Source organism: Tympanuchus pallidicinctus, unplaced genomic scaffold, assembly GCF_026119805.1.
Source record: "Tympanuchus pallidicinctus isolate F22 unplaced genomic scaffold, pur_lepc_1.0 scaffold4, whole genome shotgun sequence".
In the NCBI taxonomy this organism is placed as follows: Eukaryota; Metazoa; Chordata; class Aves; order Galliformes; family Phasianidae; genus Tympanuchus; species Tympanuchus pallidicinctus.
In genome coordinates, this window is record NW_026294758.1 from 840777 (window position 1) to 855340 (window position 14564).

The 14564-nt window shown below is 40.8% G+C and overlaps 1 protein-coding gene across 2 annotated transcripts in view; it reads right to left on the bottom strand.

Moving 5' to 3' along the window:
* NCBP1 (nuclear cap binding protein subunit 1) overlaps positions 1–14564 on the bottom strand; it is a 32293-nt gene that overhangs the window by 15698 nt on the left and 2031 nt on the right. For both annotated transcript variants that reach the window (XM_052701443.1, XM_052701441.1), the window contains exons 4-11: positions 14366–14522; positions 12324–12431; positions 11671–11792; positions 11100–11169; positions 9285–9500; positions 8349–8446; positions 6934–6997; positions 737–847 (exon numbers count right to left, since the gene is read on the bottom strand). In XM_052701443.1, coding sequence (XP_052557403.1) covers positions 737–847; positions 6934–6997; positions 8349–8446; positions 9285–9500; positions 11100–11169; positions 11671–11792; positions 12324–12431; positions 14366–14522 — 946 coding nt within the window. The remainder of the gene's footprint in view (positions 1–736; positions 848–6933; positions 6998–8348; positions 8447–9284; positions 9501–11099; positions 11170–11670; positions 11793–12323; positions 12432–14365; positions 14523–14564) is intronic.

Here is a 14564-nt window from a genome sequence, read left to right on the forward strand (position 1 = left end):
GCAAATTACTGTAGGAAACATGCTTTAGAGTGAGGTTGGACTAGATGATCTCCAGAGGTCCCTTCCAACCCCTACAATTTTATGATTGTGTAGTGATATCATGATATATAATAAAAAATTGAATGAAGTTACCACTGGATAAGCATCTGTTTTCTCAAGAATCTGTAGCTTGTTGTGAAATGATGAACTAGCCCGATCCGAGACTGCAATAGAATAGGAGCAATTTAGCAGACAGAATGAGCTAGGGTCACGTCGCCTTTCTCAGCATGTAACTACTCTTATTTGAGCTGACAGTCTATTACCGACATTCTGAACGCTTCCACTGAGAGCCTTTGAATGGGAACTTGAGCAAGTTCATTTAAAATCATCTGCAATGCTCACACAGTTCCTAAAAGCATAGATTAAGTCTGTCCCTTCCTTTCCTTCTCAGCCTTCAATATGCAATGGAGCCACACATTACCCAGTCCTAACAGGATACTTTAACAGCAATTCTTTGGAAGGTGAAAGGAAGTACCAGAGCAGTGTTCATAAATCCGAGGAGTCTTGCTCAGTCAGCCAGACTAGACCCATGCTACATGGGCTGTGCTTTTCTTTCATGCAAGTGTTACAAGCAAAGCTTCATGCGGCAGCTGTAAAATAGATTACTGACAATATTTATTGCTATTTCTTCACCTACAGAGCAAGTGATATAAAGGCTCCATTTTAAAAATGCTCTCCAGAAGCAAAGAAAGGATACAACTTGTGGTAAAGAACCAGGCTGAAGTTTGCACAGTTCAATCAGCAGAGTTGTGTACATGACCTCGATGTGTGGCGGAGAAGGAAGCTGAAACAACTCTGCAAAAATTACCTGTAGGAAAGGAAGGCATAGAATCAGAGCACAGTCAGCTTCAGAACAGCAACGTCAGCCTTAAACAAGCACATACCCAAACAGGCTAATATTATTCTGTCACGCTCAAGTTCTAGGAGAAAAAGGTAAAGTTTACAAAGACAGTGGTAACTCTACACCATATTAAAACATTCTAAAACCACCTTCGCCATTCTGTACTAACACAACACAGTCCCAGCATTAAACATGATACATCTCAGAAAGTGTACTCAGCTGTATTTTGCCCTAATGCAGTGTTACCAAATGATGTTGGCAAAACAAAGCTGAAGTGATCTGATTCTATCAAATAGTAAACATTAAACACACTAAGCGAAGCTTAAGCATATAATGTGAAAGATGATTTACATCAAAATTAGACTGTACTTTTCCACATTATTCTCTTTTCTCTTACACAAAATAATAAATGAATATAGCCACAAGCTGCAACAGAAAATTATAACCACCACTCCACCTGATAGAAATATATGCCCTGTACCCCCTTGGCTGAGGATCCCTTTAAGAAAACTAAAAACAATCCTGCAGACAGCATTGATATTTTATTTTCAAGTGTGCTCATAGGAGTGTGTCAATCCTTAAGGACTATGAAGAATTCACCACTTGGCAACACTCATGTTTGAGTTTCTGGTTAGTCTGCTATTGTCAACTAGATTTCAATCAAGTTCAAAATCATGAACCTTTGATTCATTTCAGTTGGTAATTTTCCTCACTGACAACTTTAAACTTCAGAACAAACACAGAGGAATTAAAGCTTCAAAGAGTAAGCAGTAGATAACGCTCTTACTAGTTCAAGAAATCATTGTCCATTTATAGGTTTCACAAACAGCACGTGAAAACACAGTGATGAGAAAATGCTACAGCCTGAGGATGGACTTGGAATCACAACAAGACTATAAGCAGCTGAAGAACTTTTCCATGGAAAAAGCTTCTGGGTCTGATAAAGGTGGAGGACTGCTATCCACTGCTGCTCTTTCAAGACAGGTTACATGAGGAAGCCACAAGGAAATGACAAAAAATTACGAGATCCTCCCTTGGGATATAGGAATATCAGGAATACACAGGATGTCAGGAACACAGGTACTGTTCCCCTTGTTCTTCCTGGCTGGAGACTGGGACTTGTGCAGGATGCAGCGAAAGGACCCCTTCAGTGACGGGCTGCATGAATGGTATCATGCTCAGGGTTACTGGTTCTATGGTTCTGGACACACCTTCAAGAGATTGGGCAGGCTGACATTGGATGGGATGCAACTGCTAGGATGGGGCAACAATTTAAATAGGCCGGGCTAACAGAACTTTAAATAAGAATTGATGGGGGAAAGGTTTGTACTTCTAACTAACAGAGAAAAGCTGTCATTTTAGGAAGCAGCAAAGGAAAACCTCAGATTTGTCTCAGTGCTCTAATAAGGTAACGTGGCCAATAGCCTGCTTGAAGTGCCTCTACACCAGTGCATGCAGCATGGGAAATAAACAGGAGGAGATGATGCCATGGTGCAATTAGAAAGCTGACTTAACTGCTCGTACAGAAATGTAGTGAGACAAGTCACATAACTAGAAACACTTCAGCTGAGGGCTGCAAAGTTTTTAGAAGACAGGCAATGAAGGAGAGGGGAAGGAGCTGCACTGTATGTCAAGAAATGGACAGACTGTGAAGAGCTGACTCTGAAAAACAGCCACGACGAGGCTGAGTGCTTCTGGGGACCATACCAATAAGGGACATCTGGTGGTCAGGCACCCTGATCAAGGAGCCAATGATGAGGTCTTCTTGCTTTGTCTGCAAGAAGCATCCTGATCACAGGACTTCATTCTGATAGGGCATTTCAACCACCTGGATGTCTGCTGGGAAAGCAACATGGTGGGCTGTAAGCAAGCCAGGAGACTCCTGCAGTGCACTGAGGACAACTTGCTTGTCCAGATACTAGACGGACCAACAGGGGGTGAAGCATTACTGGACCTGGTGCTCACCGATGCAGCTGAAATCATGAAGCAGGTTAAGTCTGGAGACAGTGTGGGCTGTAGCAACCATGTCCTAGTTTGTAATTTTAAGGAAGATGGACCCTGACATTCAGGAGAGTGACATTTCATCTGCTTGAGAGAATTATTGGGTGGGATCCCCAGAAAGCTGTTGTTACGGACAAAGGAATACAACAGAAGTGGCAACTCTTTAAAGACACCCTTCTGAGAGCACAAGAACTCTCCATCCTCAGCATAAGAAATCAAATAGAGAAGGCAGGAAACTGGCATGGCTCAACAAGAACCTGCTGGTCAAACTGAGGAATAAGGAGGAAATACAAAGGCAGTGGAAGCAGGGATGTATAGTCTATGAAGAATACAAGGACGCCAACTAGACATGCAGAGATAGGATCAGCAGTGCCAGGGCACAGAAGGCACAGAAGGCACAGATCCCTTGTTGAGTGAGGTGAAAAATAACATTAAAGGATTCTACAGGCATGTTGGTCGGAAGAGGCTGGCCAAGAAGCATGTACTTACTGATAAATGAACTGGCAACAACAGACACAGAGAAGGCTGCAGCACTCAAGTTCTTTGTCTCAGACTTCAGATGGCAATCACGATTCCCACATCTCCTAAGTTCCTGAACCTCTAGATGGGGTTGAGGGAATAAAATCACTCCCAATGAAAGCAGAGAGCAAGTCTGAAACCATTGGATGAGACTGAAACCTGTACAAGTCTACGGGGCTAAACAACATCCATCTAGAGTCCTAAAGGAACTGGCTGATGTGCTGCCATGCCACTCTCCCTCAGATTTGAAAAGTCATGGCTGTCAGGTGAAGTCCCTGGTATAGAAGGAAACATCACTCTTATTTTTAAGAAAGGCAGAAGAGAAGACCTGGGAAACTACAGGCCATTAAGCTGAACCTTCGTGCTTGGTAAGATCAAAGAACAGATCCTCCTGGAGACTATATTAAGATGCTTGAAAGAAGAAGGAGATGATCTGAGACAGCAAACACAGCTTCACCAAGGCTGACTGTGCCTGACCAATCTGGCAACCTTCTATGATGGAGTGATAGCATTAGTGGACAAACAAAAGGCAAGTGATGTCTGATGTCATCTACCTAAACTTCTGCAAGTTTTGGCATGTCCATAGAATAATTAAGATTGGAGAAGACTTCTGAAATCTCAAATCCAACCGTCAATCAATCACCACAATGCCTACTAAATGACAGTCCTCAATGCTGCATCTACATGTTTCTCAAAAACCTCCAAGGATGGTGACCCAACACCTTCTGGGTAGTTTGTTCCAATGCTTCACCATCCTTTCTGAGGAAAGATTTTTCTTAATAAGCAACCTGAACCTCCTCTGGTGCAACAACACACCACATCCTTGTCTCTAAATCAGAGATACAGATTTTAAGGGTGGTTAAAGAATTGACTGGATGCTTGCAGCCAGAGGGTTGTGTTCAGCAGGTCTATGTCCAGGTAGAGGCTGGTGACTGGTGTCCCCCAGGGGTCCATCCTACTTCTAGTGTTTTCCAACATCTTGATCAGCGACCTAGAAAGTGGGATTGGGTGCACTCTCAGCAAATTTACAGATGGAACTATGCTGTGTGGTGCAGGTAATGCAGCAGAAGGAAGGGATGCCATCCAGAGAGACCTTACAGTGCTGAGAAGTGTGTGCATGTGAACCTAATGAGATTCAACAAGGCCAAGAGCAAGGTGTTGCACCCAGACCAGGGCAATTCCAGATATGCATACAGACTGGGAGAGGAACTTATCAAGAGCAGCCTTGCAGAGAAGGATATGAGAGTTTGGGTGGACAAAAAGCTGGACATAGGCAGCAGCATGTCCTTGCAGACCAGAAGGCCAACTGTATCCTGGGCTGCATCAAAACAGGGTGGGTGGCCAGCAGGATGAGGGAAGGCATTGTCCCTCTATGCTCAAGAAGATCAGATGGGTAGAGCAACTCTCTTGTAAAGAAAGGCTAAGGAGGTGGGCTTGGTCAGCCTGGGAAAGAGAAGGCTTCAAGGAAGCCTCAATGCAGCCTTCCAGTACTTAAAGCAAGCTTATTAACAGGAGGGAAACAGAACTTTTGCATGGTCTGATAGCGATAGAACAAGAAGAACAGTTTCAAACTAAAACAGGAAATTTAGTTCAAATACAATTATGAGGCAATTGTTTCTCAGAAGGCGGTGAGGCCCTGGCACAGCTGCCCAGAGAAGCTGTGGCTGCCCCATCCCTGGAGGTGCTCAGGGCCAGCAAGAAAGGGTCCATGGGCAGCCGGAGGTGGTGGGGGGCAATCCTTCCACAGCAGGGAGGCTGAAACTTAATTCGTTTTAAGGTCCCTTCCAACCCAAGCCATTCTGTGATTCAATTACACTGTTAAGACACAAATGGTAAAAAAGCACTGGGGAACACGTTAGGTACAGAATTGCTTCTGCTGTCAAGACAGGAAATAGCAACAATTGATGATCAGTCATTATCTACTTGAGATACTGATTAAGATGGTAGTTCTGATATTCATTACATGCTCATGACCAATTATTCATGCAAAGCATTTCATGTCATACCATATTTTGTGGAAACAAGTGAGTGACAAAGGTCAAGACTGACAATCTGAACGTATAAGCTTTGTCAAGCCCAAGTTGTATACCAAAAGCTTTACAAGTGCAACAGGTCCTACTAGTTCAACAGCCTAGTGATGCCGTGGCTCTGCTCACAGCCACCAGTATTACCCACATAAGCATGAATAAGAAACTGCTGAGATAAAGGTGACACGTTTCAGAGTTTTGTGCACGGAGCATTCCACGCTTGACATGACAGACTGCAACATGGAGCATCATGGCCCTCCAAAATAAGCCCATTTTGGGAAGGTACTGAGCAGCATACATTGGCTTCTGTCTGTGCTGATTTCTGAATCTCAGATAACAATTTAACGTATTCATCAGACACATTATTTCTACTGTTCTGTGCTGTACTACAGAAGTCAAGAGAAAATTCTGCTGAACTGTTGTTGAAAGCAACGTAATACTAACCCCAATGTTGAGAGAGAACCTGTAAAGGAACAATAACAAGCAGACTATATAGATGTCTGTAAAATGCATGCTAAGCCTTAAAACCTCTGGAATTTCATTGAAAATTTGCAGTCATAGGCAATAAAATTAAAATTCTAGAAGAACTGGAAATCGCAGAAAAGAGAATTCTGACAGTTGTATTCATACAGTTCATACGCCAATCTTGCATTCCTGTGCAGACATTTCATCCATGCAGACCTTTTTTATTCTCATTCTGCAAGTTTTCAAATCAATGACTTTCCAAGATGTTTAACTTATGTATTGGGAACTGCAGCTGCTGACAGTAAAATATAAGTGAGCATAAAGCACCCAGCCACACACAGTTCCTGAAGGTACAGAGGGCCACTGAAGATACCTTGATGTTAAGGCAGAAAATTGCTGCCAGCATGAAGATTTCTCTCTTATGAAATCAAAACTACAAAAGGGACAACATGACCACAAGTAACACAACAGCACTTAGAATATTTGTCATTTTGGTGCCAGCAGGAATTCTCAATCCCATCCTTATGAAAATCAATCTTCTATGTAAGATATATTCATCATTATAATTAACTACAAAATTCCTACTTATAGTTAGTTCTTCGTAGAGCCTTTAAATGACATGAACAAGGTTTTAAACAACACTGCATCTTGGAAACAGACTCCTGAAAGTAGGCAGCAAGAGAAAAATCTGTACTGTTTTTCTGATACGCTGTCTACAATGAAAGGTGCCCTGCAGGAAGCAAACCACTATTTCATTTCAAGCTCTTTTCAGGACCAGGACAACAAGTCAATCTGAAAAACAAACAAAACTCAACAACACTTCCCTTCTCCCCACCAAGTTAAAAGTACCAACAAACAAAATAAAATTAACAATTGTATTGCATATAACTTAACTTGCCAAACAAAGGCACTGCTTGCATTCAACGAGGCTCTGGTTGACTCCCAAATGAAACTACATTAACTGAACTTATCATCAAGCTAATTGGGACTTCTTATTAGCAAAAAAAGAGCCACAAAAGAGATGACTTATAAAATGCATACCTCTACTATGTGATAGTTCAAGGGTATCTTGTTATTTCCTGGATAGCTCAGCAGCTGGGCAGCACTGCAAAAGCACAGACACATTTAGTTCACAGTGTAATGCAACAAACATAATGTAAAGATTGACTCACAAAGTTATAGGAAATGTTTAATTCTCAGCAGGAAGTCACACACAAAACAAAAATCAGCACACATCAATCAAAATCCCATCCAAAGACTGCCCCTTGCTACACATAACACAAAATAATCAGCACAAGAGCACATGAGCACAGCCCAAACTCAAGAGCTGTAAGAATGTATTTTCTATTCCTCTTTGTTTGAATATTATACTATTAAGCAGAGTAGATTCAGAGACATCTCCAATTCTGGCATGTGCACATGAAGATGAAAAAGCCCAAAGCTAAACAAGCATTCACAATGACTTGGAAGCACTGTAAAGCTAACTGATTATATAAAAAACTCTTCAAACAGTTTCTGTTTTAACTAGTTCATTATTGTTTATCATTATTTCACAACAAACAACTGATATTTTCTTGATTGCATTTTTACCTCAGGTTAAATTTACAACTTTAAATTTTCCTCTTTTACTTTGTCAGAGGAATAACAGATGATTCCAGCGCCTGCAACAACCCCGATTCAAGAGACTCAGAAAACTGCAAGCAAATAACTTCACGAAATACTATTAAACATTGGTTCTGACCATTTTTACACTATGCCAACTTTGGTGGCTTTCACAGAGGAGTATGACAGAGACAGTTAATTACCCACGGCAAACAACCCTGCTTATCAACTAGGCACACCAGAGTGCGCCCAAGCAGAAAGGAAGAAACATGGCTTGGTTGGTTCCCGGCGCTTCCAAATTCAAACAAAAGGAATCTGTTGGCACTTAATGACTGCTCAGAGCTAGCTCAGTTACCTCTCCCACGTAACCCCAAAAATAAGACTGCAACAAGGAGCAGGCAGCAAAAGCACTTTCATGAATGCCGGCTATATATGAACTAACTAAAGGTTCACCGCAACTCAACAAATCAGCTTCTCTAAAATTCTAGGAGGCATCATATGAGCACACTCTCCACTTAATGAGCTTAATGGGAACATGAAGAGCTAGGTGCACCAGCATCAATTTTTGCAGCATGTTCTTTATTATAAACAAATTCCTTTCCCAAGGGGTCACAGCATTTCTACCCTGGGATCACGGGGACTCTTCACTATCAGAATACTACAGCCCCACTGTATTCTAGGTAACAGTTTCAATACAGATAACTGTAGTGAATCAAGTTCCTCAAATGGTCTAGGAAACGTTTAATCTCAAGCTCCTGTTTAACCAGTTCAGGTTTCTGCACATCCCTGATGCTACTGATGCCATGTTCTTATATAAGAAGTGCCTGGGCTCCATAAGGCAAAGCTCTTCCTACCAAGTCTTTCTCTCTTTCCAGTGGGATTTGATGATGCAGTGAAGGTTCTCCTCTATTACAAATCGTTCAACAGAATGGCTGCCAGGCATGACAGGGCCCTAGTTAAAGGAAAAAAAAAAAAAAGGTGATGACTCATGAAAGATTACTGCAGTGCTACTACTCTTAGCCATTTACAGAACTAACAAACATGGTGAGATCTCAACTGCCTTGTATCCTACCGAGAAAGCACACGACAGACCTGTATTCAAAACAAAATGAATACAAGGATTCATTACAGAAGGGAACAAAATTAGAGAAAATAATCACAAGTTCATGTTGCACCCAGTTCTTTCTTCGATCTTTACAGCAATGAGGCAGTCTGCTAACTTGCTGCTTGGAAACATTCTCGAGTGAGTGAGGATATGAGAAAAAAGGCCAGAATAGAGTGGACAGAATAAAATCATGATCTCATTGACTGCAAAAATCACTGGCCAATAACTGAAGGTAGTAGATTTAAAGCAAAGGGACTTACAAAGGCAGTAGGGGAAAGCAATACACATTCTTTCCCATTCCTACACAATTTTATCTATGTATCTGCTGCAGAACAGTGCTGGAGGTAGTCTGTGGGGGCTAGATGGACCTTCCACCTACTCCAAAGAATCACATTTCTTTTACCCCACAATATGCATCATCTCATTTTAACAGAGAAGTAAACTGTACTTGTTAAACACTGCAATAAAAGTCAGAAGAAAGATCAAAATCTCTAAAGAAAGAAATGCTGCCTCTGTGAATGCTGTTACTAGAGATATAAGAGAATTTATTCAGCACCAAAGTATAATTACTGCCAATCTTCAAACCACTAAGTGTGCTGGGAGAAAGGACATCGCATTTTGACCTGGACTGTACCATGACACTACCTGCAAAATCAGCTCGCTCCCCCTTGCAGGGGTTACATACCTCAGGGTCATCAGTGTAGTCAAACATCCTAAAAATAACCCTTGGCATAGGATAAACTGAGTCTTCAGTGTGAGGTGGAGGAGTGAATGGCGGCAGATTATGTTGCAGTGCTTCACAAAGAATGCTATCAAAAGCCAGGTAGGGCCTCAGAATGTGTCGTTCTTGCCAACGGTCTTTTTTCAACTTCTGAATCTGAGACCAGAGGCAGTCTAAATACTGAAGGGAAAAACAGTGCAAAACATCAGATGTGCTGAATCTTATAACAAAACTTGCAGCTCACGGTGCAATCAAAAATGTATGTCTTAGATTCAGAAAAAAAAAACAAAAAAAAAACACAACAAAAACCAATTGCTTATATTACTACTTACGGGATCTAGTACTTATTAAATCAAGAAATAATTCAAAAGCTAAACATCAGAGCTGCTCCAATTTCACCAAAGATTCTGTTAACAAAATGTATCTGCTGTTCTTAAGCAGCAAAATGCAGACCAGAAATGCATGCATGACAGCCATCCTTTGAACACGTCAGCAAGACTACAGTCATTTCAGTCAGTGCTCACAAGTGATATCTAAAGAGATTTAGTATCTATACTAAAAGTGAAGAGACATTCTGGAGAACCACCATGTTGAAAAGTACCAGCTGCTGCATATTCAAGACAAATGCAATAGTGCCAACAATCAAATATCTTTGCTATGATTTTCAAATCAATTCCAAGCCCCAGCACCCTCTCAGAAATGGCACAAACATCTACTTGTGCTACAGCTACAGGTCCACTTTGTTTAGCTGCCTTCTATGCCCCTGCTAAAAGCAGGTTCAAGAACTCGGGAAGCCACAGACTCCAACAGTCTGTCTGAGGCCTTACTGATTGCACTTTTTGAGGTGAAATACCTCCATAAAGAAGTCATCTGCATCACACTATGAAATGGAAAAACATACTAACAACAAGTGCCCCATAGGAAAAGTAACACTTAAGGTACTCTGGAGAACAGAAAGGCTAAAAAGCATTTTGCGAATCACTTTCTTACTAACAAAAAGGTGAGAAAATAGATATCAAGCAGGGAGAATACTCACGATGAATCAGTCCTAATCATAAGTCCTACTTCTTCAGATTGACATTAACAAGACAGTTGTTAAAACTGGAAATTTAAAAACGAGTATCCAATTTAACCAGAACAGTGAAAAATGGATAAAAGATCACTGTTCGAAAAGTTCCCTGAAGGGAAACTTAGTTTTTTTTAATCACAATTTCCAATCAAGTTTGTCCACAAACTTGGGGTAGGAGGAAAACAAAACAAAACAATCAGAGAAGGTAAGCTGTACACCAAGCTAGATAGATGCCAACTTCCCCCTGTAGTATTTTTACTTTAATTGTGAAAGATGACACAGAAGCTGCTGAGTTCAGTTTCTGTATATTTATTTGGTATTTCCTAGTGCTGAGAGAGCAAAACCACTTCAAAGCAAAGAGAAGACATTACAGAGTGAGGAACCACACTCTGCTTTTCACAAAAGTAGCATGAAGCCCTGTTTTTCCAGTTCCAAAAACGTTGCCACAGCTTACAACCATTTTTCATTCAATAACATCTACTCATGGGCTTGTTGGCAAACTAGAAAATGCTCTTCTGACCCCATAACCTGCTACAACTTAGGATGAGAACTCTTTACCTAGAACTTGCTTGAAATAATGGCAAACAGGGAACAATTCACAGCACAAACACTTTCAGAGCTAGCTCTTAGTTTTCTAGCTATTTGAACTGTGCTTCTATCACAACAGTTTTTCAAACTTTCTCAAAGAATAACATACAGAAATCACTCACTTCTTCCTGTGGATGTGGTTTATCAGCAGTCCAAACTTGTAGCATTGGTACATGTATCTTCTGGCGCCGTCTGTTTACACAGAAAAGAAAACCTAACCCTTAACAGCATTTTTAGTACAATCACAGTAAGGGGGAAAAAAAAAAAAAAAGAGTACCCTACTACTTAATCTCTTCAGTTGTTGAAGTCTAGTGTGCAAAAGAAAAAGAAGAGAATTGTAATTACAATCTCTGTTATCATATCCTGAGAGCAACGTTAACTTGAATCACTTAGCCAAAATCTAGTCTCACTGCACTGTAAGGTCACCTTTTGCTATTTGCAGCAGTTACTGCTACAGCTGTCCCAGCACAAGCTGGACAAGACCATCACCATACCCTAGCACCAGACAGTGCAACTAAACTCTTAGAATTATAAAGTTAGATCACTCTATCTGTCCATTTTTTCAGTGTTCCTCCCCTTCCCCCTCCCCCCAACAGCAAAACGACTCAGAACTAGGACCTGGTATTTTTTAAATGAACACTACTCGAAGTTATTGTTATCCTGAACAAGTCTCTGAAAAATAATACAACTTACTTCAGATAGCTTTCTGTCTGAGACAAGAGACGATCCATCTCAGCATCCTTTTTCTCATACAATTCCTTTCCAACCCAAGGCAAAGATGACAAAAATGCAAATATGTACCAGTCACATCGCACCTACAGGAAAGAAATATTCTGAGACTTAAGCACACAATTAAGCTCCAGAAGATTTTACATAAACATTGCATTTTACTTTAAACTACTGTTTTGTGGTGACACAAAGATCAGCAACTAAAGACTGGATAGGCAAATCATGAACAGAAAAACATGTATTACTGGTTAAAATGTACAATTTTTAACTTGAACTACGACAATCAGACTCGAAAATGATCACTTTCAGAGTCTTTCTGCAGATTATCTTCATATTTTGAGTGTAAACAAACCTGGCAGAACAAGCCAGACACCATGCAGTTGCTAAGGTAAAGATTTATTTAGTGCAGATACCTCACTACGGAGGCCCACACTTTCTTTCTGCACAAGCATTTCCTAAATGCCAGGGGCCACTTTCACTCATACCAAGGAACATGCAGATACCGCTCCATCTAGGTTGCTGCCTCTAAAACCTTCCTGCACCAAGCACAAAAGCAGTGGTAAAGTAATGGCGCCTGTGAGAACAGCCATGGGGGAGCCTGCAGATTTTTGGCTTACTTGTGGTACGTCTTCCTCCTGTGTCACGCTCACAAAGTTCTCAAACATAGCCACCATCGAAGGTGCAGCTATGACATGACAATTCACAAGATCAGACAGAAAACGAACCTAAAAAAGTCCAAAAAAATGCGTTTCCAAGATAAACATTACTTGAATAACTACAACCAAAAGATATGGGTAATCATTCAGTACTAGGAAGGCAGAAATACTGCACACTGTACAGGTACACCTGGCAAACACAAGGAACAAATAACATAAGCACAGTCGAATAGTTTGTCCATTATAATGTCCACAAGGTCAGTCTGTAATAATTGTAACATTACAACTCCTGATGATGACAGGGTAGGAAACACCAGGATGCATTTAAAAGCATTCAAACATGTTACAGAACACAGAACATCAACAACCACATTTTCTCTCCCCCAAGTGGAAAAAGACCACTAAAATTACAGAAGTGTAAAAAAGAAAAATAATAAAAGCCTTCTTAAATGATGAAGATAGATTGATCGGTTTCTTCATGAGTGCAGAGGTGAGACAGAAATGGCAGGGTTGAATCTATACACCATTTAGAGTCTTTCAGACAAGATAAATTTCTATAGTTAACTGTTCATAAATACAGATAGCTACAGAGAGAAAGCCTGTGCTAAAGGTGACTGCGTCGTCAGGTCTCAGAAAGGTGACAATGACTAGGAGGAATCAGCCTTTGCAATGAAAACATTCATCCTGGCAGGAATACATCATTGATCTGGAGGCATACTAACAAGAAATCCAGACTGACATAAATGACAACTTAAGTAGAAAATAACTGGAGTACCGCAGTGGTACACGTTATACTGGAAGTGCTTCCTTCTCCTCCTTCCTCCCTCATCAATCTTTTGATTTGGTTGTACCCTGTTTTGATGTAACTCAGCTATTGCAGCAATCTCAAGAAACAATTAAATTCTAACAACAACAATCTCATTTTTTTTTTTTTTTTTTTTTTAAGGCTTAGTTTTTCTTAAGGGTGTCCTCTCTCTCTCTCTCACACACACACACTCACACTCACACACACACAAGTCTAAAAAAAATAAAAAAACAATCAACACAGCAAAATACACCAAAAAAAGGCATTTTTTCATGAAGACCTACCACTGGGAAGAAGCCTTGGGAAAGAAAGCTTGAGCTAAGCACAGTGCAGTGCTCAAAGAGCACTTTCCCAATATTAATTGCAAAGAACAGCCTTTGACGTGCCTCTGACAGAGCTGAGAACAGCCTTCCTCTGCCACTCTCTTAATTGTCATTGTCTCACAGGTTGTTTGTGAGTGAGCACAACCAGCAAACGTGAAGCTGAAGACAAAGGACAGTGCCTTCAATAGTGTGATGAGAATTCTATTCCCAAAGAAGTCCCACTGCCAAACAGCAGTCTCTTGACAAGCTGCACTGATATACTAGAAATTTAATTTTCACCTATGGGCTTCAAACGAAGCAGGATAGCTTGCAACTGGACTTCTCACTTATGAAACCTCCAAAGTGAGAGCTCTCAGTGAGAGCTCAGCAAGTGGTTTCAGAGAAAGCACTAGCAACTGCCTGCTTGATGCCGACCCTCTTTGGGAGACAGATAACACAGGCCTGGTAGCAGCCATGAAGCACTGCTTTAAGACTGAGACTTTTTTTTTTTTTTCTTTCTTACCTCCCATGGGAGCCAAAAGAGCAACGTTTACAAAACAACAAAGTAAAGCATGAGTTTCGTTCACTTTTTATATTTTGCTGCAGAAAAGGCTGGCAAGGGTAGAATGACTTCCCTTGGCTGCAAGTTAATTTGCAACTGTGGAAGTACACATTTGGAACACGATTTGCAACTGTGACATGATTCTTCTCCCCTTGGGAAGGAAATACTCCACACGTAACATCTTTTCTCTTAGTATATCTATACAACACCATACACTGATGAAATGTGAAGACTGTAATACATGTAGTAAGGCCAAGCTCTCATGGAATTAAGAAAGGTGAAAGGGAGGAGAGAAAAAAGGTGAGAAAAACATCTAACACAAAGAGACACTTACTAAATGCACAGCTTCATTGTACATATTGACTTTCAGACATTCTTTAAGCTGACGAATCATGGCTTCTACAAATTCCCCACCAAAGTTGTAGTTCCTGGCATTCAGCAACCCAACTAGTGTTGTGTAAACAGTAAGCTTTTCTGGTAACAGACGTGCACTGACACAGAAAGAGAAACACGGTGTTAGCACTTATTCATCA